We start from the raw sequence: 25,373 nt of genomic DNA on the forward strand, positions 1-25,373 counted from the left end.
TTTGTGCTGATGGTACAAGTACAAGACTACACTAGACTTGTTGAAATTGGTCCATACTGGTGCAGTCTTGCTTTTTATGTGTTTTGAAGTTTGTATAAAATGTGTATTGTCAAGCAAATGGTCCTCATGTTTCTTTGTAAGCCGGTAATGCAAGTATTCCGAAAGTGAAACCAAAATATCACTTTTTAAAAAGTTAAAAACCGCAAACAATCACTTTTCAACAACAATTGGCACTCAAGTGATCACTTTTAACAAAAAATTAGCACTCACATGATCACTTTTAACAAAGTTTGGCACTCAAACAATCACTCGTGAACCTAATTATTCCTTGCAGCAGAAATTGCAACAAAGCAACATTTCAAGTACAAAACAAGGCAATAACTAGCTTTCATTGCCCCAAAACAATTACCCATTCCACTGATCTTTAATTGAAGTAAACTGAGAAGTTTTTTCTCACCATTTAGTTTACATTTGAGCATAAAATAGTCCAAATAAGACAACAACACAATCAACACTCCATAGAACTTTCTTTCACTTTTCATCCTTAAAACGTTCTTCTTCAAATGGTTGGCCAGAGATGCAAAAGCCTTCATTTTTGCTTGCACTGAGTCGACATCGTCCAACTTGTTCGTTAATGAAGGTGTAGGTTGATATCGTCCATAAAGTACCTCTGAGATCACCTCTATTGTTCGGCCTAAAAATTTCGCATCAACCCATTTGAAATATTTGCACTACGACCCTTCTTTATACCTAGCGCATCCATGGAATCTTCTTTCGGGATTCAACCTAGTCCAAAATGTTTATCTTGCACTTTTGAGCCCACAATAGCAATAATATTCACCTTCACTTTGTTCAAACAAATTGGAGCCGCTTAATCTGCTTCTGCTCTCCGTTGCAAGATTTAGCTCTTAATTTTGGGGTTACCGAATTAGGGTTTCAACAATTTGGGAAATGTCTTGATTTGTCTGAATTAGGATTTATGTTTGGGGCAAAACATGTAGACGACATCATTTAGGGGCTATTAATTCTGATTGGGCTCACCGGCGAGCCACATTTAGGGAAATTGAAAAAAAATTGCCACGTCGGGTTTTTAGCATTCCCAATCGGAGTTGTTATTTAAGTGATTGTTTTATTTTAAAAAGTGACACTTAAGTGGTATGACGAAAAATTTTAACATCAAAGTGAGCGCCGTACAAAAGTTATGGCACTTTTAGTTCCATTTGACATTTAAATCTTATTAAGGTGTAGCGATACCACAAGTACTAAAGTTGTCTTCGTTGTTCAACTGTTACCCAATTTTTTTTTAAATCTGAACTCTTGAAAATCAGCTCAGTTTGGTCCTTCAATTAACAAAAATTATTAATGTTACTAACATGGACGAGTATGCCATTAAGTTGCCAGTAGTTGGACACCAAGTCTTGAGCTTATGCTAAGTCACCAAACACACATCCTACGATCGAGATGCATCCATGTCATCTCTCTTTTTCATCATCTACATGCAAACTGTGATTTCAGTTTTCCACCGGTGTGAATCGAGCACCACCACTACTACATGTTGAGAACCACCACTACCACACATTTGACTGCGTCATTATTTTTCTCTAACAACTGCTCAGATGATAGTACACACCAGCAGAAAACACGACATGGGGCTTGATTTAACCAAAATACAACATCAAGTTGATTCTCGATAGTTGAGGTACTTAATTGAACAAAAAGGTTAAGGCCCAAAACTCGCCAAATGAGCTACTTGGGCCGGCAAATCGGATCTTACATAATCGAAATGGGCTTTCAGGGTTTTCTTTGAAAGCTAGGTCCAAAGGGCAAAGGCCAGGTTGACTCCTCCTTACCAGCTGGTGCCATTAGCTTCGACCGAACGTTCCTCCTCAAATAACTGGACTATGGCAAATAACTCGTCTCTTTGTATTGGGAAAAGTGGAAGACGTTAAATTGCTCGCAATTGGTCTTGACTAATACTCGCTGCACAAATAAGAAAGACTTCAAGTACAGGGAGATGTCCGATCAAAAAAAAAAGTACAGGGAGATGTAACCGACCAAAAAAAATAAAAAGTACAGAGCGATATCGTTAGTTCATTGTAGAAGTATGTTGCTTTTCCACTATGTGATTTCCTTTTACTATCAAGAGCAAGTCCAAAACACGGGAGCCTGTGACGGCGATATTATCACAAATGATAGTTCCATCGATATCGGGAGTGTCCAAAAAATCCGTAAGTTTCACTTATGTAACATAATCAAATTGTGTACTGTAAGTGGGCCGCTTACCAGGCGATTATGATAATGAGATTTCAATGTACCACAATAAGAACCCAAGTCACACATCAAATAACAGAGAGACTTATATTCTTATGGAAACCGCTAGCAATTTACGGCACCTTCATCCAAGATGATTTGACGGCGTTGTTGGCCACAATTTCCATTTCTCAAGAATAGAAACCGCTCAAAAAGGTCGCCCCTTTTTTATGCTGGTGGCTTTCTTTTGTGGATGATGGGCTTAGTTAGTTGTATATTTCTAAATCGTATATGATTGAGATGAGTTTGTTAGGTTTAGTTGTTAGTTGGAGATGTATATATTTCTTTTGATAATAAGTTGTTGGTTGTGTTTGAGTCTGTATCATTCGGATGGATGTACCACAATAAGAACCCAAGTCACACATCAAATAACAGAGAGACTTATATTCTTATGGAAACCGCTAGCAATTTACGGCACCTTCATCCAAGATGATTTGACGGCGTTGTTGGCCACAATTTCCATTTCTCAAGAATGGGAAACCGCTCAAAAAGGTCGCCCCTTTTTTATGCTGGTGGCTTTCTTTTGTGGATGATGGGCTTAGTTAGTTGTATATTTCTAAACCGTATATGATTGAGATGAGTTTGTTAGGTTTAGTTGTTAGTTGGAGATGTATATATTTCTTTTGATAATAAGTTGTTGGTTGTGTTTGAGTCTGTATCATTCGGATGGAAGGACAGCCGCGTCATTCCTCTATTCTTGATGGATTCTAAGTGTGACATTGAGAACTCCCCGGATGTCCACCAGGTGGGCGTCTCGAAGCTCCAGGCACGGAGTTGGCGCTAACTCCTCCTTCGCAATATCGAAGACCGAGATCCTAATAACGCTGCCCGGCAGCAACTTTCCAGTGGATCGATTCGGCGGCAAACAAGGGGCGTCCAATGAGGAGGCTGGGAGGGACGCTCGCGATGAATTGGACCATCTCTTCGTACCCTTGGTAAACTCTACTAAGTATACATATTGGCCCATGCTCAGGTTCTCCGGCGTTGCCATTCCGGTCAATCTATCTATTAGAGAGCAGTGGGCTTCCAGTAGGGAAGAGAGAGAGTATTTCCTCAGCAGGGAAGATTGGTGTTTTATTCATGATTTCTTATTTCTTATTTATTTATTTGTTCATTTATTTTTTTAATTATCAATTTTTTGTTCTTTTACTGTCATTTTTTTTATCTTTACAAAAAATGTATACTAGGCTTGTCCGCAAGAATTCATGTGTCAACATACTTTCCTTAGTCAAGTGAAAAATGAAATCTCTCGTCATCTTATAAAGAATATAAAACGCAATTTCATGCGAAAGAAGGGATAATTTGATCTTCAAAGAATAAAAAAATTAAGATAAAAGAGCAGAATTCTTTTTTTAATAAGATAATGGACCTAAAATCACATTACGCACATTGCACATCTTCCAAAAGCTGCACCTGACACAACATGGGATGGCACGAGGTTTATTTATATTTTCGTAGTAAGACACGAATTCGGAGCGTTTAATATTAGACACCCACACGTGTCCCCATTGGTCAAACCCCACGCTTTACCAATTTGTTTTCCGTCTCATTTTCTCTTTTTCGCTTCATCAGCCTCAACTTTCTTGCAAGAATCGTCGTCACAGTTCTCACTTCTTTGGGGATCTCCAGAGCCCTCTTCTCTTGCTCCTCTTCTTCCTCCTCCTCCACCCTGTTCAGCTCGCGCTCCCCTCTCATCCCTCCGTACTTCTCGTTCCTCTCTGCTCTCGCCTTCAACACCGCCATCAATTCGCTCACTGCTTTCTCTTTGTTCCTCCGGTTCTTGATCAGGACTTCGCTTATGTCAGCCGGCGTCATCTTGGCCCTCTCGACAGTTTCCTGGAGATCGCTTGCCGCCGCCTCGCTGAGGTCCTTGCCCTCACAGCCCAGGTAGTTCCGGAGCAGGATCTTGAGCGCCGGGTACGAGCAGTAGCTCATGTAGATGTGCATGTCCATCCGGCCGCTCCGGAGCAATGCCGGGTCGAGCTTGTCGATGTGGTTGGTGGTGAACACGAAGATCCTCTCGCTCCCACAGCACGACCACAGGCCGTCGGTGAAGTTGAGCAGTCCCGAGAGGGTAATTGTGTCGTTGTTCCGGTCTTTGTTGCCGCCGCACGCAGCATCAGGCGCGCCAGTGTCGCAGTAGCTCTGAGGCGCGGTGGCTTGTTGTGCCTTCAACCTTTTCGACAGATTGACCGAGCAGTCGATGTCCTCGATGACGATGATGGACTTGGAGCTGGTCTGCATGAGGAGCTCTCGGAGCTCAGAGTTGGAGTGCACCTTGGTCAGCTCGAGGTCGTAGATGTCATAGCCAAGGAAATTGGCCATGGCGGCAATCATGCTCGATTTCCCCGTCCCGGGTGGGCCGTAGAGCAGGTAGCCCCGCTTCCAGGCTCGGCCTGTCCGCTGGTAGAAGGCCTTCCCGGCCACGAAGTCCCGGAGGTCCTCCATGATGTCCCTCTTCCTCTCTGGGTCCATGGCCAATGTGTCGAAGGTGCTCGGGTGCTTGAACGGCACCGGTCCCCACCCGCCGTGCGAATTAGTGTAAAGGAGGCGTTCTTGGTTCTTGCGGCGGATGTCGTTGGCCTTGTCCATGATGTAGTCCAGGTAGGAGTCGAGGATACGGTCCCTGTCGCACTTCCTGATCCGGAGCGTGAAGACGCGCGCCTCGCCCCTCGAGGAGGGCTGGGACTGGCGCTGCGTCACCACGTGCTCCCACTGGACGGCAACGCCGTCGAAGACGTCAGCGATGCAGTCGTTGTTCGAGAGGACGAAGGTGGTGGAGCTGGAGTTGCGGGCGCGACTGAGGGAGAGGCGGCTGCAGGAGACGGAGACGAAGGAGCTGAGGTAGAGTTGGACGGCCTTGTAAAGCTCGTTGGTGTTGACGCCCTCGGTCTCGGCGATTTCGAAGTAGCAGTAGGAGTAGCAGCAGCCGAGGGCGTGCTTCAGGAACCTGAGGGAGGCGGAGCGGAGCTCCGGCGGGAGGACCACCTGGAGGAGGGTCTGGCAGAAGGCCAGGGTGCCCAGGAGGGAGGCCACAGATGTCCAAGACTCCTTCATTTCCGTCATTCAGTGGGAGTGAAAGTTGAGGTTTTCCTTGGAGATCTCTGGGTGTGGTAGAAGGAGACGATCAAGAAGAGTCGGGGTTGGGGTTGGCGGAGGCCATTGGGGGTGAGCTTTTTATGGGGAGAAAATGTTGCATAGGCCTGCAACAGAGGAGAAGGTGTAGAGAGACTGTAACGGAGAAGAGAGAGTGACGGAATGGGTGAAAGTAGAAGTGAAAAGTGTGGTGGCCCCGCAACGCAATATTTTCTCGACCACCACGTTCTAGAATTTGAGAGAGAAGAGACACCATCCTTGGACTCAGTAAGTGTGTGGTTCTCTTTTCTTCTTCCATTTTTGTTTTTCTTCTTGGAAGTGCCCAAGAACATGGCCGCTCAATTCCATGGCACGACCGTTAGATATGTAAAGGATTTTGTAAAGTGTGTCGCGGGTACATTTGTTAAAAAACCAAACCATAGAATTCTACGATAGTCGTCCAACTGTCGACAGGACCCATGTATAAAATCAGGACTAAAGGAATCCGATCGATGATTCGAAAATAACTATTTCAACGGGGGTTTCATAAAGTTTCAATTTTTTGCCACATGTTCCATGTCGCGATTGCTCTTGCAAGTCCGGTCTAGTAGCAAGAAATTCGAAGATGCATCGAGTTCACGTAAGCTCGATCCATCGATTTTGCGAGGTCTGACGTAAGCTTATATAATACAATGATTACGATGGGTCGAGTCCACGTGGACTTGGTCCACTGAGGAACGATCCCCTTGACGATGAATTTATTTAATAAGAATAAAAGGAGAATGGGTAGGATGAGTGTGGCTGATTGGCCCATTATGGGGGGTCACGGGTGGAGTGGATTTTAGGGAGATGAATGACATTGCATTGGTCTATTGTGCGCGTTCTCTTCTAATTTCTCTCTCTCAGAAGGAATGAAATAGTGACTGTGACAATCTTTGATACATGTGGTATTTTACTGTTAAAATATGTCTCGAATTTGAGTTCATTGAACAAAAATCAACTTAAAAATGTGTGAACTCTACTACCGAGTCAAAAACTTGCGTACGAGAATTATTGGTCGAGATTTCAACATGCGTGAGACAATTGACTGCGAGTAACTTGTTGCCTTCTCCAAGTCCAATTTGTCTTGCACATTGGATTCTTTGGCATGCTGACTTTATTGCCGCAGAAAGACTTCTTTTGTTCACACAGAAGAAGGGCTCACATATTATATAAATATTTATTTATTTATTTGTGGGGTCAGCGGATTGAATAATTGATGAAAAGGTATGGGCTTCTTTTGTCCCTTTATAACTGTCTTCAAGCGTAGCTGCACAAGAGGGAAAGAATAGGTGGAGCTCCCATGATACTTTCTGCTGTTTTCAACCCACTGAAGAAGACTTCCTCGTATTGCAAATTGCAATGAATGATGGGAGGCTTCTCTTGGTTATAAATAGAGGAGTTTTCTTAACGTTGAAGGTGTGCCTTTGAGCACCGAGAGAAGATTGAACTCTGAGACTGCACAGAAGGGAATTGTGCAAAGAATTCTTCTCGTGAGGGTTTTGCTTGTTGTAATTATACCTTGTAGCGATTTAGCAAATTAAGTTTTTGTGATTAGAATTTGTGTAATTCCTTGAGCAAGATTTCATTTGTAATTGTGAGAGGCTAATTACTGAGTGAGTTATTGAGTGTAATTAACGGTTGGGAAACATCTGGAGAGTATTTGAGTACTGAGTTATTATAATCTCCTGTGTTTTGCTTGTTCTGTGATGAAATTCTATACTGCTCTTCCCGTGATCACAGATTTTAATATTCTAATCGAACCACGTAAATTTAATAGCAAATTTATTTCCTTCCTTCTACCTATTATCTGATTCGCTTGTCTGACATATTTTCACAACACTTACTTTCATCCCCCTCCCCGGAAATCTTGGTCTGCATCAATCATCCTGATGTTTCAAAGAGTTGCGTGTTGGAACTGGGGAGTCCGTGGAGAAAAAGAGAGAATAAAGCAAAAAGGTCTCAAGAAAGCTTGAGATAGAGAGAGAGAGAGAGGCTGGTTTTGCGTTTAGTGAAAACTTACTTGCATCCCCCTCCCCAGAAATCTTGGTCTGCATCAATCATCCGATTTTTCAAAGAGCTGCGTGTTGGAACTGGGGAGTCCGTGGAGAAAAAGAGAGAATAAAGCAAAAAGGTCCCAAGAAAGCTTGAGATAGAGAGAGAGAGGCTGGATTTGCGTTTTGGCTAAAATGATACCTCCTTTTTAGTACAAGGGAGAACAGTCCGGTCAAGAAAACAACAAGAAAAGGAAAAAGGGTTTTTGGAGTTTTTGAGATTTTAGAGAGAGAGAGAGAGAGGTGTGATGTATCAAGGTCTTTGAGAAGGAACCATGGGATTGGGAATGGATGTGGTCAATAGGAACATTATACGGTCCAATCTTTGATGCACGCGCCATTCAAGTCTACCAAAGTAAATGGGGGAGATATGATCTTAATATCACATCCCCAAATATGTGAGATATACAAATGAAATGTGTAAAGAATATTTTTGTGTAAAACATATATGAAATATACTTTTTATAAACATTTTATTGGTGGGGGTGGATCGTTGTGCCGAGAAAATATTACATATAACTATGGTGCCTCGTCACTTATATAATAATCCACTCAGTGTGTGACACGTGTCAATTATATATTTTTACTTTTTTTTCTTTCTTTTTCCTTCTTCTTCCAACAAACAGACTCAACTCATACTCGTGGTCAACTCAACCCTGTGAATTGCCTTCCACCACCACTTCATCGCCGTCTTAATCCTCCGTTCATCACCACCTTGTGGCCTTCCACCACCACAACACCATCCTTCCACCCTCAACTGCCAATGAGATCTCTGTTTCCCCCAACCCCTCCCAACAGATCACCACTAAAGCCTCTGCTCTCGGCTGATGAACCCTCGCCTCTGATCACCACTAGCCTAGTTGCGGCTCGTCCTTGCCGTCTCGAGCTCGAGCTCGGTCGGTGAACTTGAGCCTCAGAGTTTCAATCTAAGCTCGAGCGAGCCCTAGATTCGGGATCTATAGCTTAGCTCAACTTCGAATCTAGGTTGATTTGAGGTCAAACTGAGGGATCTATAGCTTAGCTCAACTTCGAATCTAGGTTGATTTGAGGTCAACCAGGGTCAGTGGCGGCCATAGCTGGATTTTTTTAGGTCAACGGCCATCGTTGACCGCTAGTGGACAAGTTCTCGTGGCAAGAATTTGATGGAACAAAGACATGAGGATTGGAGTGCTCAAGGGCGTGAAGGGGACTTCATCCTCGCTTGGAGGGGAGCTGTTGGGTCACCGGAGGAGGCGGAGGGGGTCGGACAAGAGAGAGCAGAGCTAGGGCTTCTTGGTCGCGAGTCGGGAGGGACGGAGAGAGCAGAGCAGAATCGCGAGTGGGGAGAGAGAGAGAGAGAGAGAGAGAGAGAGAGAGAGAGAGAGTGTGTGGAGCGTGAAGAGTGATGAGTGAAGAGAGAGGGGATAGAGACTTTCAAACATGTAGGCCTATATTGACACGTGTTATACAGTAAGTAGACTATTGCATATGTGATGGGGCACCACAATTATATGTAATATTTTCTCAGCCAAGGTCAAAACCAATTGCCCCGTCTTCTCAATTTTCTCCCTTTCCTTCTTTTTTATCGGGGAAAATTCGCCCCTGATCACGGCACCGTGCTCGGGTTCATCCCTACAGTTGACTGTGATTGAAAGTACGATATTTGTTCCCCCTGTGTTGCAGTTTAGATGTATTTAATGTACACTTTCACTGGATGGCACTTGGAAAACTTCCCCCTTGTATACCAAGCCAATAACAAGTACTCTAGTTGACATGGTAATTACATCAATAAACAGAGCCTTAGTATGAAAAATTTTACTAAATTAGGGTCCTTGAGAACCACCCATTATCAAAATCCTCGTTAGGAAGGCAATGCACAATCCGTTCTGCTGGTCATCGTTGAATGCTTGAGATTCTGTTCTCTCTGATCCGATGATCTTCAATTTGCTCGAACGGTAACGACCCCTCTTTCTCAATTTTTTTTTTCGCTTGGAGCCTCTTGGCCGAGAAACAAGATCTCAAGCCCTTCCTTGACAATTAATCTATCTTTAGAGATAATGGTGTTTCCTCTCTGCGAGTCGGTCCTCCTCACCGTCTCTTTTTCAAAAAAGGGTCCATGCAACTTGCTCCTGGATTTAACACCCTATTTTAAAGCCCTTTTAAACTGCGATTTACCTGGTGATTATTATTAAAAAAAATTAACCTTTTTTGTAATATTTTTTGGCTTACAGGTGTCTAGTTTATAAAGGGTCAAGAGCTTGACCCCTTCAATCTGCTCTCTCATCCATCCATCGAGAACGGCAGGTGTGTGCAGGGATGTTCCCAGTCCTTAGACTGTCTTAGACGTCCGAGACAGATCATTTAATTTACTGCGTTTTATTAATAATTGTATTATTTAACAAGTTGAGAAATCGTCACAAGCCATTATCCTCACCGTGCACCGTTCGATTAAGATCGCTTGCTTACAAGAGCGAGGGAAAAAACTCTCTGCTAGGGCAACAACAAAGCAAGGAGCGACGGCACCATTAACAAGAGATAACGTCTCTGAGCTTTGTTCACGAGGAATTAATGGCGTTAGGGAAGGTATGTCCTTTTTACTACCGCCACCTCAACATTCCCCTGTCCTTTCTCAACAAGAGATAAACCAACTAGAAAGGAGTAAGAAAAAAGCAAAATTGTGTTTCGAATCTGCCATTGGTGCTAGGGGGCGACGGATCAACCCACTCACCTTGAAACCCTTCAGGAAAAAAATACTAATATTCCTGTGGACTTGGAAGGGTCATGCCGAATCGCGATAGAAAATTGACTAAACATAAATATTTGATAGAGGAATAATTCGTCCTCTCAGATGTGATTATAAAAAATCCAATTCTGCTTAAAACGAAACCCTAAACACCCTTTTATATGGTATTAAACCTAATTACAATAGGAAACGCAAAAATTACGAAAACGCCATTAAAATAACATTAAAATAACGAAAACTATCTAAAACCCAAAAGCTTGAAAACCCATCTAAATGACTCTGAAACACAAAAAAAAAAAAAGACGTCGATCACGGCGAAGCGTGAGTATTGATCAGCGGGCAGTTTTCACATAGCCGACCAAATTTCAGCCCATTCCAAGTTCGTCAATCTAAGTGCATCATCCTCCCCTGCTAGGAAAAATATTCGCCCTCGAATCTGCTTCAGCTTCATCTTCATTGATATCAATCGCCTCAGGTTCTTCCTCATTTGCATGGTAAGGAAACAAATCTGCTACATTAAAAGTCCCGGATACATTGTACTCACCCGGCAACTCGATCTTATAAGCATTGTCATTAATTCACTCAAGAACTCTGAATGGTCCTTCAGCTCTACGTTGTAATTTGCCAAACCTGTTAGCTGGAAAACGCTCTTTTCTAAGGTGAATCCACACTATATCACCTCTTTGAAAACAACTCTTTTCCTGTCCCTATCCACTCGCTGCTTATACTTCATGTTTTGCTTGTTGATATGATTATGGATATGTGAATGTAGCTCTTTCATCTGCTTGGCATGCTCATCTGCGTCTGAACTGAACTGTTTGTGAATTGGCAATGGTGTGAGATCCAGAGGAGTAATTGGATTATGCCCATAGACTATCTCAAAAGGACTATTGCTTGTAGTTCAATTATGTGACCTGTTGTAGGCAAATTCAGCCTGAGGTAACACCAAGTCCCATTGCCGCGGGCTATCTCCAATCAAACTTCGCAGCAAGTTCCCTAAGCTTCAATTGACAACTTCGGCCTACCCATCAGTCTGGGGGTGGTGAGAGGAACTAAACTGCAATCTGGTTCGCATGTGCCTCCAAAGAGTGCGCTAAAAGTGACTCGCAAACTTCACATCACGATCCGAAGTTATGGACTTGGGAACTCCATGTAACTTAACAATCTCTTGCAAAAATAATCGACCAACCTGTGAGCCATCTTCGAAAATCTGTCGACAACCACCATTATGGAATCCTTATTCCGCAGTGTTCTTGGCAATCCCAAGACGAAATCAAGGATGACATCCTCCCAGGGAGCATCGGGAATAGGTAGAGGCATATATAAACCAGCATTGGTACCTCTGGTTTTTGCCACATGACATACTCTATACCTCTCTATAAATCGAGTCACGTCACGCTCCATTCGAGGCCAATAAAAGTGCTCACATAGCAAGGCCATCGTCTTATCCACTCCAAAGTGCCCAGCTAGACCTCATGCATGACTCTCAGTAATAATGGATTCCCTCAAAGAACACTGAGGGATATAGAGCATGTTGCCTTTGAAAAGAAAACCCTCAACAATCAGAAACTGTTGAAAGGGCCCTGTTTTACACTTCCTCCAAATATCCCCAAAAGTAGGATCATCAACATACAAATTCTTAAAAGAATCAAAGCCCAAAACTCTCACCAGCATCGTAAACAGCTGAGAATGTCTTCTGCTCAATGCATCTGCTACCTTATTCAGCGCTCCTGCCGTATGTTTAATGGCAAAACTGAAAACCTGAAGAAACTCCACCCACTTTGCATGCCTAGCATTCAGCTTATGCTGCCCATTAATGTACTTCAAGGCTTCATGATCAGAATACAAAATAAATTCTTTCGAGATAAGATAGTGCCTTCAATGCTCCAAGCTCCTCACTATGGCGTAAAACTCCTTGTCATAAGTCGAATATCTTCTCTTCGCTTCATTCAACTTCTCATTGTAGAACGCCACAGGTTTATTTTTCTGGCTCAGGACGCCCCCAATACCAACGCCTGAAGCATCACAATGCACCTCAAAAACCTCACCAAAATCTAGAAGCACTAAAACTGGGGCTTCAGTCACCTTTTTCTTCAACAACTGAAACGCAGCGTCTGCCTCTTTGGTCCACACAAATCTGCCTCCCTTCAGACAATCCGTAAGAGGAGCAATAATAGTGCTGAAATCCCGAATAAACCTCCTATAAAAGGATGCTAGCCCATGAAAGCTGCGTACCTCATGAATATTCTTCGGAACCTCCCAATTCGTAGTGGCTTCAACCTTAACCGGATCCATCTGAATGCCTTCCTTCGACACAATATAACCCAAAAAGGTCACATGATCAGTTAAAAAGTGACACTTCTTGGTGTTGGTATACAATTTCTGCTCCCTCAAGATCTCAAATACTCTTCTCAAGTGCTGCAAGTGTTGTTCAATCGAAGCACTAAAAACTAAAATATCATCGAAATAAATGACAACAAATTGGCCAATAAAAGGACGAAAAACCTGATTCATCAGCCTCATAAAAGTGCTCGGCGCGTTAGACAACCCGAAGGGCATCACCATCCACTCATACAGACCATCTCTAGTCTTAAACGCCGTCTTCCACTCATATCCAGGTCGCATCCTAATCTGATGATAACCACTCCTTAAGTCTATCTTCGAAAAGATAGTCACCCCATGTAACTGATCAATCAAATCATCAAATCTTGGGATAGGAAATCGATACTTGATTGTGATTTTGTTGACAACTCTGCTATCTATGCACATCCTCCACGACCCATCTTTCTTAGGAACCAACAAGGCCGGCACTGCACAGGGACTCATGCTCTCTCGGATTGCGCCTTTCTCTAGCAGCTCCTGCACTTGTCTCTGTAGCTCTTCATGTTCCTTGGGACTCATTCTGTAAACTGGCTTATGGGAAATAATAGCTCCTAGGATGAAATCAACACAATGCTGAACATCTCTCATGGGCGGAAACCCAGGTGGCATCTCTTCCGGTACAACATCAACAAACTCCTCAAGCAAGGGCAGAACTTGGGTAGGAATTTCGGGATTGTCAGAATTCCGCTCCATCACCACAATGGCAAAAAGCTCAGGCGCGTTCACTGTGTCTTCTTGAAATTCTGATTTGGACAGCAGATTATTCTTCACATTCTTTCTCAAATCTGAAGGACTTAGGGTAATGGTCTGGCCATCCTTCTTGAAGGTGTAGGTATTTCTAAAGCCATCATGCTACGTCTTTCTGTCAAACTGCCACGGCCTCTCCAATAGAATACGACAAGCATCCATTGGGACCACATCACACCACACCACACCTCATCAATGTAATTTTTCCCAATCGAAAATTGCACAAGACACCTCTTGCTTACCTTTACCTCGTTCCCTTTCCTGAGCCACGACAGCTTGTATGGTTGAAGATGATATTCTGTTTTCAGCCCCAACTTCTCCACCATAATAGTGGCCACCATATTCTCGCAGCTCCCCCCATCTATTATCATGCTGCATACTTTTCCCCCACTAGTGCACTTAATATGAAAAATATTATGTCTAAGCCACGATTCATTGTCTGCCACAGCAGCATTTAAGATTCTTCTACCAGCTAGGGACTCACCAGAATCAGCATAGATAATCCCTTCCTGTTCCGCATTCACATCCTCTTGTTCGCCTTCAGATTCATCATAGACTAGACCTTCATCAAAGACTGGATTATCAACAAGCGTCACAATTTGTCGGTTAGGACAATCAGCAGCAAAATGCCCGAATCCCTAACACTTGAAACATCGCTTGGCTGCAGCTCCTCCCCTGCTAGTTCCAACACTACTCTGTCCCTCCTTGGATGCAGGTTTATAACTTGCAACCTTAACTGCAGCTGGTGTCAAATTGGTTGCAAATGTTCCCGTTTTTATCTCGGGATTCTTTGCCTAACTATCGATTCTGAAATTTGGAACCCATGTCCTTCCTTTTACACTGACCTTCCACCTTCAAGGCCAACCTGCACATATCCTCATAGGTCCAATATTGCTATAATTGGACAACATCAGAAATTTCATACCGCAGCCCCGCCAAATATCGAGCAATTGTTTACTCGTCTTCCTCAACCACAGCACAATTCATCCGTAATCGATCAAACTCCTCGGTATACTGCTCGACCATTAAATCTCACTACTTAACGTTGTGATACTCAATAAACACCTCATGTCTATAATGAGTAGGTAAAAATTTCTTTTGCAACAATTTCTTCATCTTATCCCAGCGGTTCACTTTTGATTTCCCCTCTCTGGCACGCTACCTTTTCACATGCTCCCACCATATCGAGGCATGTTTTCATAGCCTAATAGCGACTAATTTAACTTTCTGCTCTTCAGTCAGATCGTTAATATCAAGGATCATCTCTACTGTATGTAACCAGTCAATAAACTCATCAGGATGAACCTTACCGTGAAACTCAGGAATCTCGATCTTCATCCCGAAATTATGAAAAAAGGGCTAATTTCCAGGTCATACTCCTCGATTCCGTTCTTGGTTCAGAACCCCGAAAGGGTTGACGTCCTCCCCTTCATCATCGGATGGATCCTCCGATTCCGCTCCTTCTTCGGATTGAACGTCCAACCTCGCCTCCGCAAGTTGTCGCTCCAAATCCTGGATTTGCCTTCTCTGTTCTTCAATTTCTACGTCTCGCAAATCTCTTAGACGCGGTTGTTCGTCTGCTTCAGGAACGACTCTACGCTCCCGACCACCACGAGCCCGCTGTCCACGACCAACGCTATTCTGTTTAGCCATTGATTCAAGCAACCTGTGCTCTGACACCAAATGATGCCGAATCGCGATAGAAAATTGACTAAACATGAATATTTGATAGATGAACAATTCGTCCTCTCAGGTGTGATTATAAAAATTCCAATTATGCTTAAAATGAAACCCTAGACACCCTTTTATATGGTGTTAAACCTAATTACAATAGGAAACGCGAAAATTACGAAAACGCCATTAAAATAACGAAAACCGCCTAAAACCTAAAAGCCTAAAAACCCATCTGAACGACTCCGAAACGCAAAAAAAAAAAAACGATGTCGATCATGGCGAAGCGTGAGTATTGATCAGCGGCCCATTTCCACACAGCCGACCAAATTTCAGCCCATTCCAAGTTCGTCAATATAAGTGCATTAGGGGAGTTCACTGATTGCGTTTGATTCAGATGAGGAGGTTTCAGATATGGATGATTTTGACTGCCCAATAGTTCAAATTTTTCGGGAGGAGAAAAAACGACTACGTGTCCCTTGGTGTAAAGCTTTGATTATCAAACTGCTTGGATGGAAAATTGGATACTCCCTTCCCATTCGTAGCTTAATGGCATTGTGGAAGCCGAGAGGGGAAATGTCGGTCATTGATGTTGGTAATGGCTTTTTTGTTGCTAAATTTAATCTGGCTGAGGATCGCTAGTCCATTTTGAGTAATGGGTCTTGGATGATTTTTTATCACTACCTGGCGATTCAACCTTGGATTCCTAACTTTGATCCAGATACGGCTACCGCAAACAAAGTGGCTATCTAGGTTTGCATTCCTCGTTTACTGATAGAGTATTTTGACAAGGACTTTTTAGTGCTTTAGGCAACCATATTGGCCTCCCCTTGAAGGTGGATGCTACAACACTCGCTGCGGAAAGAGGAAATCATGCACGACTATGTGTTCAAGTTGATCTCTCTCAACCTCTTGTACCCATGCTCACTATTGGTGGTCGTTGCTGCAAGATTGAGTATGAAGGCCTACACCTCACTTGCTTTCACTGTGGTTGTTATGGACATCGAACTGAAGAGTGTAAAGAAAATATTGTCCCGAAGGTATCTAAGCATGGAGAAAGGTTTCCTGACGCAATTGTTAAACTAAAACCGAAACCTCTGATGCTCCAAAACAAAATGAGTAATTTGGAGACTAGGTGGTGGTTCAAAAAACGCGAATGCCTCGAACTCGTCGAGGTTTTGGGAATAGTGCTAAAGAAAATCAACTAGGTTCTCGCTTTGCTGCGTTACAGCCCCAATCAGTGGAAGAACATGCAGAAAACGTGGGAGTTGAGGCTCCAGTGCGTTCACGAGCCCTGAGTATTCATCCTGCTCCTCCTAGACTGAAGCCTAATTTGAGTGATAATGAGCTACTTAACCAACTTGCTCGGGAATATAAAACTCCCAATCAGCATCATTCCTAGAATACTGAAATAGGGGTTGCCAGACCGAAAAGGTTACGTCTTCGTAAAAAGGGAGATGATAATTAAGAAGGAAAGCTTGTAACTGCAACTAAAGCTATTTCACTAGTTGACTATGAGGTTTCTATTCCGATGGAACAGGAAATGGTTGGACATCGTAATGGAACCTTGCTGTCCAATGTCTGCAAACAACGTAAGCCTCCTGACCCCATATTGATTAAAGATAATGGGGATCCTCATGATGATACGGAGGAATTAGCTTCACTGATATCTGATTCCTTTGATGTGAACATGAATTAAGTTGACCACATTGCCTTATTTATCTTTTAATACTTTACTTGATATGAATATTTTAGTTTGGAATTCTCAAGGAGCTAGAAATAAAAAGTTTCTCCTCACAATAAGGGATATTGTCAAATTACATGCGTTGGATGTTCTTGCTGTGTTGGAACCTCGAATTAGTGGTGATAAAGCTGTCAAAGTTATTGCAAAACTGGAATTCAATCATTCTATCAGAATAGATGCACAAGATTTCTTGGGAGGTATTTGGTTTTTGTGGAAGGTTAATTCATTACGAGTGGATTTTATCTGTTCTACCCCCAAGTTCCTCACCTCAAACTGACTGAGAATAGGCGCACTTGGTGCTTCACAGCTATTTAAGCAAATCTTGTAGAAAGCAAGAAACAAGAGTTGTGGCCCGTTATTACAGATTTTGCCAACTCCATGACTATGCCCTGGTTGCTTGCATGCGATTTTAATGAAATTGCTTATCCCCAAGAGAAATTTGGTGGTGCTCCTGTCTCTATAGCGAGATGTAATAAATTTAGGAACTGGATTGATTCCTGTCATTTGTTGGATCTAGGATTCACAGGTTGTAAATACACCTAGAGAGAACCCAAGTGGTCGGGACTTGCTCAAGTTTTCTAGAGATTAGATAGAGCCCTATGTAATATAGAATGACGAATGTTGTTTCCTAATGCTTTTGTCAAGGTTCTACCTGATGTGGCTACAATATCACCAAGAGGGGGCAGAATAGGTGATTTTAAGAAACTTGACAGAAAATGCGGAATTAAAACACATCAAGTTTGATACAAGCGTTAACTGAATATGAACAGTGAGTGATATATGCAGGATCAGGTTATATCAAGGTGCGTTGTGCGATTCTATCAAGCAAGATAACAAGATGAGCAGAGAACTAGTGGTTTAGCTTAGTGCAAGTCTACGTCCACTCTCCCAAGCTAACAGCCTACTGGCTAAAATTCCATTAATGATTGCTGAGAAGTTACAGTCGAATGTGCAACTCATGTCCAAACGCTTCCTCGCAAAGCAAGTGCTTCTTATACTCAAGGTATCTCACCCTAAGCACAAACTACACACTGCCAACACCTCTCAAAAGATTACAATATTAGTATGCTCAAAAGACAAGATGTAAGAATGTAGAGCTCTCTGAATTTGGGTTTTGCACTCAAGATCCAAACTTCCTATTTGAAAAATCTTCATGAGGATGAATTTCCAATCTATCCGTTGGCCTATTGATTAGAAGATCAATTTAGCTGTTGGAGTCAATCAATATGAGTTATCGTAGATTTGGTCGCCTATACAATCAAATCTCCGGCTTCCAAAAATAGAGTGACTTCAACTTGTGGAAAGTCTTCTGTCTTTGGGATGATTGTCAATCAATCATTTCCTTCCAAAATGGGAATCCATACCAGATCACTAGATGTTAGAAATAATGCAAAATATTTCCAAATAACATAATAAGATCACGTGACAAGGTTGTTGTCTCAAGTTCTTACTGTCGCCCCATGCATATGTATAGTCGCTGGTGATATCAGGCTTCTGCTCATATAAAACATCTGGTGATATCAACAGCCTTTGCTCACATTGGGCTTCCCGCTAATATCATATTTCTGCTCATATCAAGCTTCTGGTGATATTAGCAGTCCTTGGTCATATCATGCTTCTTTCTAATATTAGTTTTCTGCTCATATCAAGCTTCTAGTGATATCATGCTCTGGTTATATCAAGAATTTTGAATATATTCAACTGCTTCTTACTAAGTATTTTGAGCACGATGGTGATATAGATCCTTTTGCCTGTCAACCGTAGTACCTCTAAATCTTTATGAACTCCCCATTCCTCTAGACTTGTTCACGTAGGTTCTATCAGCTATGACGAATCTTTTCACTTTGCATATCTAGGTTCCCATAAGGCAGATATTACCTAAGGCATAAAACAACACTTGCACATATCATGTTCGTAAACACTCATGGATTGTTTTGTCAACTTGAAAATCTATTAAGATGTTTTTTCAATAATCTCTTCCTTTTTTATGGTGACAAAACCTTCCATGCAGATAACAAGATAATTTTTTGAAAATTGATTGAAGATTGCTTGCAACTTATAAAGCTAAAAACTTAGTATAAGCAATCAAATTGATATAGTCTAAGCACTAGATATCATCAATAAGCGCGAGACTATTTCTATAAGGGAATTGAGTGAATATTTGCAACGAAGTTTGAGTAGTTTCTTATAAACTTTGTATAATAATGGTATACGACAGAGTGTAATAAATTAGTTTTGAGTATACTTCAGTATTTCCTGCAAGATAAAAAGAATTAGAACTTTAAGGACTACACATCTTGCTTTTTGCGATACATCATGTATTCAAGATATCATAACTGATAATAAATCAATATATATATATATATATATATATATATATATATATATATATATATCTTCAGTGTTTCTGCAATATCTGCATCAAAGATTCTCCCCCGTTTTGTCAGCATCATAATTCATAAAGGAATATGGAAATTCAACACTTAGAAGTAATATTAATATAAAGTTCAGAAAACCAATATCCAAAACTGACAAAAGGAACACTTAGAGCGGGAATGTTAACCGTTCTATTTTCCTGTTTTTCTATTTTTTTTCTCTTCTTCTTTTTTTTGTTTAGAAAAACGCTTCTGTTTGACCCTCTAATTTTTTTAGGGTAAGGCTTTTTCCACTCTTCATTTGGCTCACATACTCTAGTTTATAATGATCTAACCATTTTATCCCTTGCCCTTTCACCTTTCGCAGGCTTGTCCCTCACTGACTTAAATGTAGGGCCCATTTGTTGTCCTTCTCTTTTTATTTGTTTCTTCTCGTTCTTTTACTTTCCTTCTTGCTGTACTATTTTTATTTTTGGGTTAATACCACGAAAATTCTCAAACTAATACATCTGTGATAATTTTACCCCAAACTAATTTTTTTACCACAAAAAACTCCAAACTGGTATACCTGTGACAAATTTACCTTCAGTTTATTTCTGTTAAATTTTACTATCAAATTGCTTTGTTAAATAACACGCGGCAATTGACGGATGTACCGGTTTTATGTTTTACTCTCCGTTTTTCACAGGTATACCAGTTTGTGATTTTTTTTTGTATTAATCTAATTTAACGGAAACTAACAGAGAATAAATTTGCCACAAATGTACCAGTTTGAGATTTTTTGTGGTCAAAAAATTAGTTTGAGACAAATTTATCATAAGTGTACCCATTTGAGTTTTTTATGGTCAAAAAATTAGTTTGGGGTAAATTTATCACAGGTGTACCAGTTTAGGATTTTTCGTAGTATTAATCCTTTATTTTTTCGGTCATAATTCTTGCTCTACTTGTGTGTTGGAATAGTTTCGCTGGCGCTTCTTTATTTCCCTCCCCCGAGACCTCCATGCACACCAACAACTCAGCGACCTTGGTCTGCACCTCCCGTTTTGTTTTATTCTCTGCACCGTGGAAAGAAGAGTTATCACAGTCTGAAACTAGGCCACATCGGGAACTTAGAGCAACTCGGCAAGCGCGAACAAGGCATCAGGAAAGAAAGCTCCCGAGAAAGTTCCGAAATCAAAGCTATCCACCGTTACGAGGAATAAGAAATCGGTTCCGGCCTCGAAGAGGATAGTGAGATTCAAGTTTCTGATGTTTCAATGCCGAAGAGTAAAGGGGCAGATTATTGACGCTTAATTGCCGAGGTTATGCTCATGCAAACACCCCCCCGGACCGCGAGTTCTGGAGGTCGAAGGAGGACGACCCCGAAGATGTTCCCGTACTAGAAGAACGACTCCAATACAAATAGCACAACACTAACAACCAAAAAAGAAAAGAAAAAACTACAGCCCAGAAACTAGGAAAAAGCACGCAAGAAATAAGACTTCAAGGGGAATTCTATCAAACACTTGTTGGCACAGGACCTGATTAGAAGAAGAAAACCTAGAACCAGTAGAAGAAGACGACGGAGAAGGGTTGAACAAGTTTCGGATTTTGTATGTGCAAGGGAACGAAGAAGAGAAGATGAGAAGCAACAGAAACAGAGTGTGGGGAGGGAGGAGAGGAAGAAATAAAAAGAAGAAACAAATAAAAAAAGAGGGACAACATGTTGTCCCGCATTTGAGTTAGTGGGGATACAGTTATGCCAAAGATGGAAAAAGCAAAGGTCATATCACTGTGAAAGAGAGTGTTTAAGCCAAAGTGACAAAAGTGCTATCCTTTTTTTTTTTTTTTGGTAAGGTGTGCTATCCTTTTTTTATATTTTTCTAAAACAGGAAAATCTAGATTATCATACGAGGGTCGCTTAGTTAACCAAAATTAAGCAAAGCAATAATCAAACAATGGCTGATCCGATGGACCGGTCCTTGGTCTTGTGGTCTAATGGAGTTTGGCGCTTTATTTATTATTTCCTATCTGTTGTTTATTATTCTTTTCTCTTTCTTCTTTTCTTTTATTTATTATTATTTTCTATTTTTTTTTAATAAAAATGCATGCTCAATTTGCCAGCAATAATTCAGAGGCGTTAACACCACTTATGCAAAAGAACAAAAGAACACACACGAAAAAACACACCCACAAAAGTGGGATAAACTCACATGTCACTAGCTTTATTTTTATTTTCATAACAAGACACGAATCTGTAGCGTTCCCTATGAGACACTCGTACGTGTGACCTTTTGTCCATAAACCCCACAATTTACCAATTTGCCCTCGCAAACGACAAATCCCCCCACACAACAAAGCAAAATCCCCATCTGTTTCCAACAGATCATATTACTTTTTTATTTGGACAAATACCAGAAAGGAAACCTCAAACTATCTCCATAGTGAAATAAATATCTCAAATTTCTTTTCTATAATCAAAAATCATAAACTTACTCATTGTGACACAAATACTCCAAACTTTTTATATCACAAAAAATCCAAACTTATACATACGTGTCATATATATCCTCTTTTTCAATTCCATCCGAGGTATTTTTAGGGTATTTTTGCGTATTTTCTTGTGTTTTTCTATGGTTTCGGAAATACATATAGTAGCTCATATGTATATCTCCACATAAGGAATGTGTAGAGTGTAATTCATTATCTATCAATGAATTGAACAATATAATTAGCATGACATGTAATTTTAGATACAAACGCCCCTGTCCTTAAATCTAGAATTACATATATACAGTGAATGTGATACATAATGCTCATATCCCTAGTATGAGAGATTTTCAAGGATTCAGTTGGGTAGTGACCGCCAAAGTGGCACACTTGACTGGGTTTGAGAAATATCGATCTCATATTGTAGTGGGATGTCTCCTATTCTATTGCGTGATCATACTCTCAAAGGAGGTGATCTTGTATTGGTTCATGGAGGGATACATGTATAGCATGTGCTTGAGAAATGATTGATCTTAGTGGTTCATACACCCAAAGGTGGTGATTTCACGAAAGATGAGAATATGTTCTCATGGCCACTGTCATGTGGAGAATGTACAACTGCATGTCATATTTTCTGCCCAAAGGTGATTATGTGATGATGTATGTAACTCTCTGGATAAGTACTCACATGATGCTGATTGTATTGTTTGTTTATTTTCCAGTCACCTTTTCTGTAAACGGCAATTCCATTTCCATTGAGGTCCTTACTGGGTTGAACTTTAAGAAATGGAAAGAGGATTTTCTATTTGGAATAGAACTGGCGGATGTTCACATTACTCTTACAAAGGATAAGCCGGCAGATATCATGGCCACCAGTACTGAAGATGAGAAAGCGCATTATGCTGCTTGGGAAAAGAGCAGTTGGATTTGCTTATTGACAATGAAGAAATCCATTCAAGAACACTTGAAAAGTGGTTTGTCAGCTGACTGTTGTTGAAACAGAAATCGTTGTATATTTCCATTAAGCTTAGTTGAGGTATATAAATACCCAAGAGTGCATTCTAGAAGATTTACTAGCAAGAAAGAAATAAATAAAATACAAAAACTTTCTAATTTCTAAAGATAAGATTCCAAATCTTCTAAAATTGATTACCCTATATTTGGTAGATATATATTTGGTTGATACACTCCCTCAAGTTGAAGAAGCGAGACTGCAAATCTTCAACTTGTCTCGTAAAAATGCAAAACGTGCTTTGGGAAGAGCTTTGGTGAGAGCATCAGCTAGTTGGTCAGCTGTTGAGATAAACTGCACACTGAGTTGTCGTTTGGCAACACGATCACGAACAAAGTGGAAGTCAATTTCAACATGTTTGGTACGAGCATGGAAAACTGGATTTGCAGACAGATAAGTGGCACCAGTGTCAGGGTACCAAGGTACAATGTTGGTAGGTGTAGGTAAAAGAGGGGGAAGAGCATGGCTCAGGTTGGCATTGGGAGAGTAAGAGGGTCGATAAGATGAAGTATTCGAAGGGGTATGTGTTGGGGTCGGGTAATAAGGCATACCTGAAGGGCGATAGTAGCATGTAGCAGCAGTGTGATTTGTACGTTGACAGATGGAACACCATAACTAACCTTGTTGAGCACCACGGGCACCACGACCATGGCCAAAGCGACCACCACGACCCCCACGACCTCTGGACTGACCACGGCTAGAGAAAGAGAAACCAGGATGGTTGATGGCATTTCGTTGAGCAGAGTTGGCTGTAGCAGAGTTAGCCAGAGAGGAAGGCTTAGAGACCTGCAACTTTTGGAAAGCCTTAATACTCTCGTGACTAAGGAGAAGACCTTGAAGATCCGTAAACGAGATTGGTTCAGAACGGCCAAGTAATGTAGGAACAATGTCTTGGAGATCAAATCGGAGACCACGGAAGATGTGGACATTGAAATCCTCCGGTTCAAGAGGCTTGTCTGCAGCACCCATCTCATCAGCAATGGATTTAGCACGCTGGAGGAAATCAATAACTGATTCGTCCTGTTTTTGTTGTAGACGTTGGAGACTAAGATGAAGAGAGAGCATACGCGTAGCGGAAGCTGAGCCAAAAGAGGCATTGAGAGCTTCCCAAATGGCTTTACTGGTTGATTTATCAATAATGAGAGGTAAAACTGATTCTAAGAGGGACGCAATTAGAAGACTCATGATGGAAGCGTCCTGTTGTTGCCAGAGAGCTGCTTCAGCCGCATCAGAGGGACATGGTTTGGTTCCATCGACATGACCATAGAGGTTTTGTCCCTTGAGAAATGGGATAACCTGTGCTTTCCATAGCAAGTAATTGGATGCCGTGAGACGTAAGGAAAGAAAGTGATGAGCAGATCCGAATGGAGGAAGTGTAGAAGATGGGTTTGTAATAGCAGTTATGGTGGTGGTGGTGGGGGGATTCTCTAGGGCCATATTGACCACCAAAGAAAAAAAGAAGAAGAAGAAGATGATGATGAGGAAGAAGAAGAAAGCTAGGGTTGAAAAGAGGCGTTAGCCCTAGATGGCTCTGATACCATGTTGAAACAGAAATCGTTGTATATTTCCATTAAGCTTAGTTGAGGTATATAAATACCCAAGAGTACATTCTAGAAGATTTACTAGCAAGAAAGAAATAAATAAAATACAAAAACTTTCTAATTTCTAAAGATAAGATTCCAAATCTTCTAAAATTGATTACCCTATATTTGGTAGATATATATTTGGTTGATAACTGTACTGCTAAGGAAATGATGGCAGCCTTAGAGGCTAGAAACCGCATTTCATCTAATGATGAGGTTGGTACACTTCTTCAAAGGCTCTTCAATATGAAGTATGATGGTACTGCTGGGGTTAGAGATTATGTCCTTAGGATGGTAGACCTAAAGACGAAGCTTGAAGCTCTTAATGTTTCCATTCCTTATGCTTGCATTGTGCATCAAGCCCTGAACACCCTTCCACCTGATTTTGGGATTATAAAGACAAATTACAATTCCCAAGATGAGACTTGGTCAGTTAATGATTTGATAGCAAGGGTGGTGGCAGAGGAAGAGAAACTTAAGAAGGAAAAAGGGCATCTAGCCTTATATGTTTCTGGTTCCCACAAAAGGAAGGATAAGAAATCCAGAAATCATACTCATAAAGATACTCATGACACTACCGGTCAATATGACAATATGGGTCCAAAGAAAACATCATTCAAGAAGGATGGTGATCGCTGCTTCTTTTGTAAGAAGAAATGTCACATAAAGAAGGACTGTGGAAAGTTCAAGGCTTAGTTATCCAAACGTGAGCCTGTAGGTAATGATTCTTTGGCACTTGTTTGTGAATCCAACCTATCAAAAGCACCATCCAGTTCTTGGTGGCTCGATAGCGGTGCAACTAATCATGTTGCGTTTACCATAGAGGGATTCATAAACTGGAGGAAGCCAAATCAGGATGAGTCAAGACTCACTGTGGGAAACAACGAGAAAGCCGATGTTGTGTTTGTGGGAGATGTTATCTTGATTCTAGACTCTGGTTTTAGATTAATGTTGAAAGACACTTTTTATGTACCTTCTTTTAGACGAAACTTAGTTTCCGTATCGTGTTTGGACATGTATGGCTACTCTTTTGAAATCAAGAACAATGTTATTTCTTTGTTTCTTAATTCAAATAAGGTTGGGTGCTGTAATATGTCCAACGGATTGTACAGATTGTGTTTGTCTCCCAATGATATATACGTCGCTTATACGGCTGAAAAGGTTGTTTCCAAGAGACCACTACCTAAGGA

At 41.4% G+C, this 25,373-nt stretch overlaps 1 protein-coding gene across 1 annotated transcript in view; it reads right to left on the reverse strand.

Moving 5' to 3' along the window:
- Positions 1 to 3,567: 3,567 nt before the first annotated feature.
- The window catches only part of LOC130137943 (AAA-ATPase At5g57480-like), a 60,185-nt gene continuing 38,379 nt past the window's right edge, over positions 3,568 to 25,373 (reverse strand). Inside the window, exon 2 of the mRNA XM_056310629.1 lies at positions 3,568 to 3,969. Coding sequence (XP_056166604.1) covers positions 3,823 to 3,969 — 147 coding nt within the window. The 3' untranslated portion in view covers positions 3,568 to 3,822. The remainder of the gene's footprint in view (positions 3,970 to 25,373) is intronic.

This window comes from Syzygium oleosum, unplaced genomic scaffold (assembly GCF_021117445.2).
Source record: "Syzygium oleosum isolate NSW1041296 unplaced genomic scaffold, Sole_v2.1 Sole_v2.04, whole genome shotgun sequence".
Lineage (NCBI taxonomy): Eukaryota > Viridiplantae > Streptophyta > Magnoliopsida > Myrtales > Myrtaceae > Syzygium > Syzygium oleosum.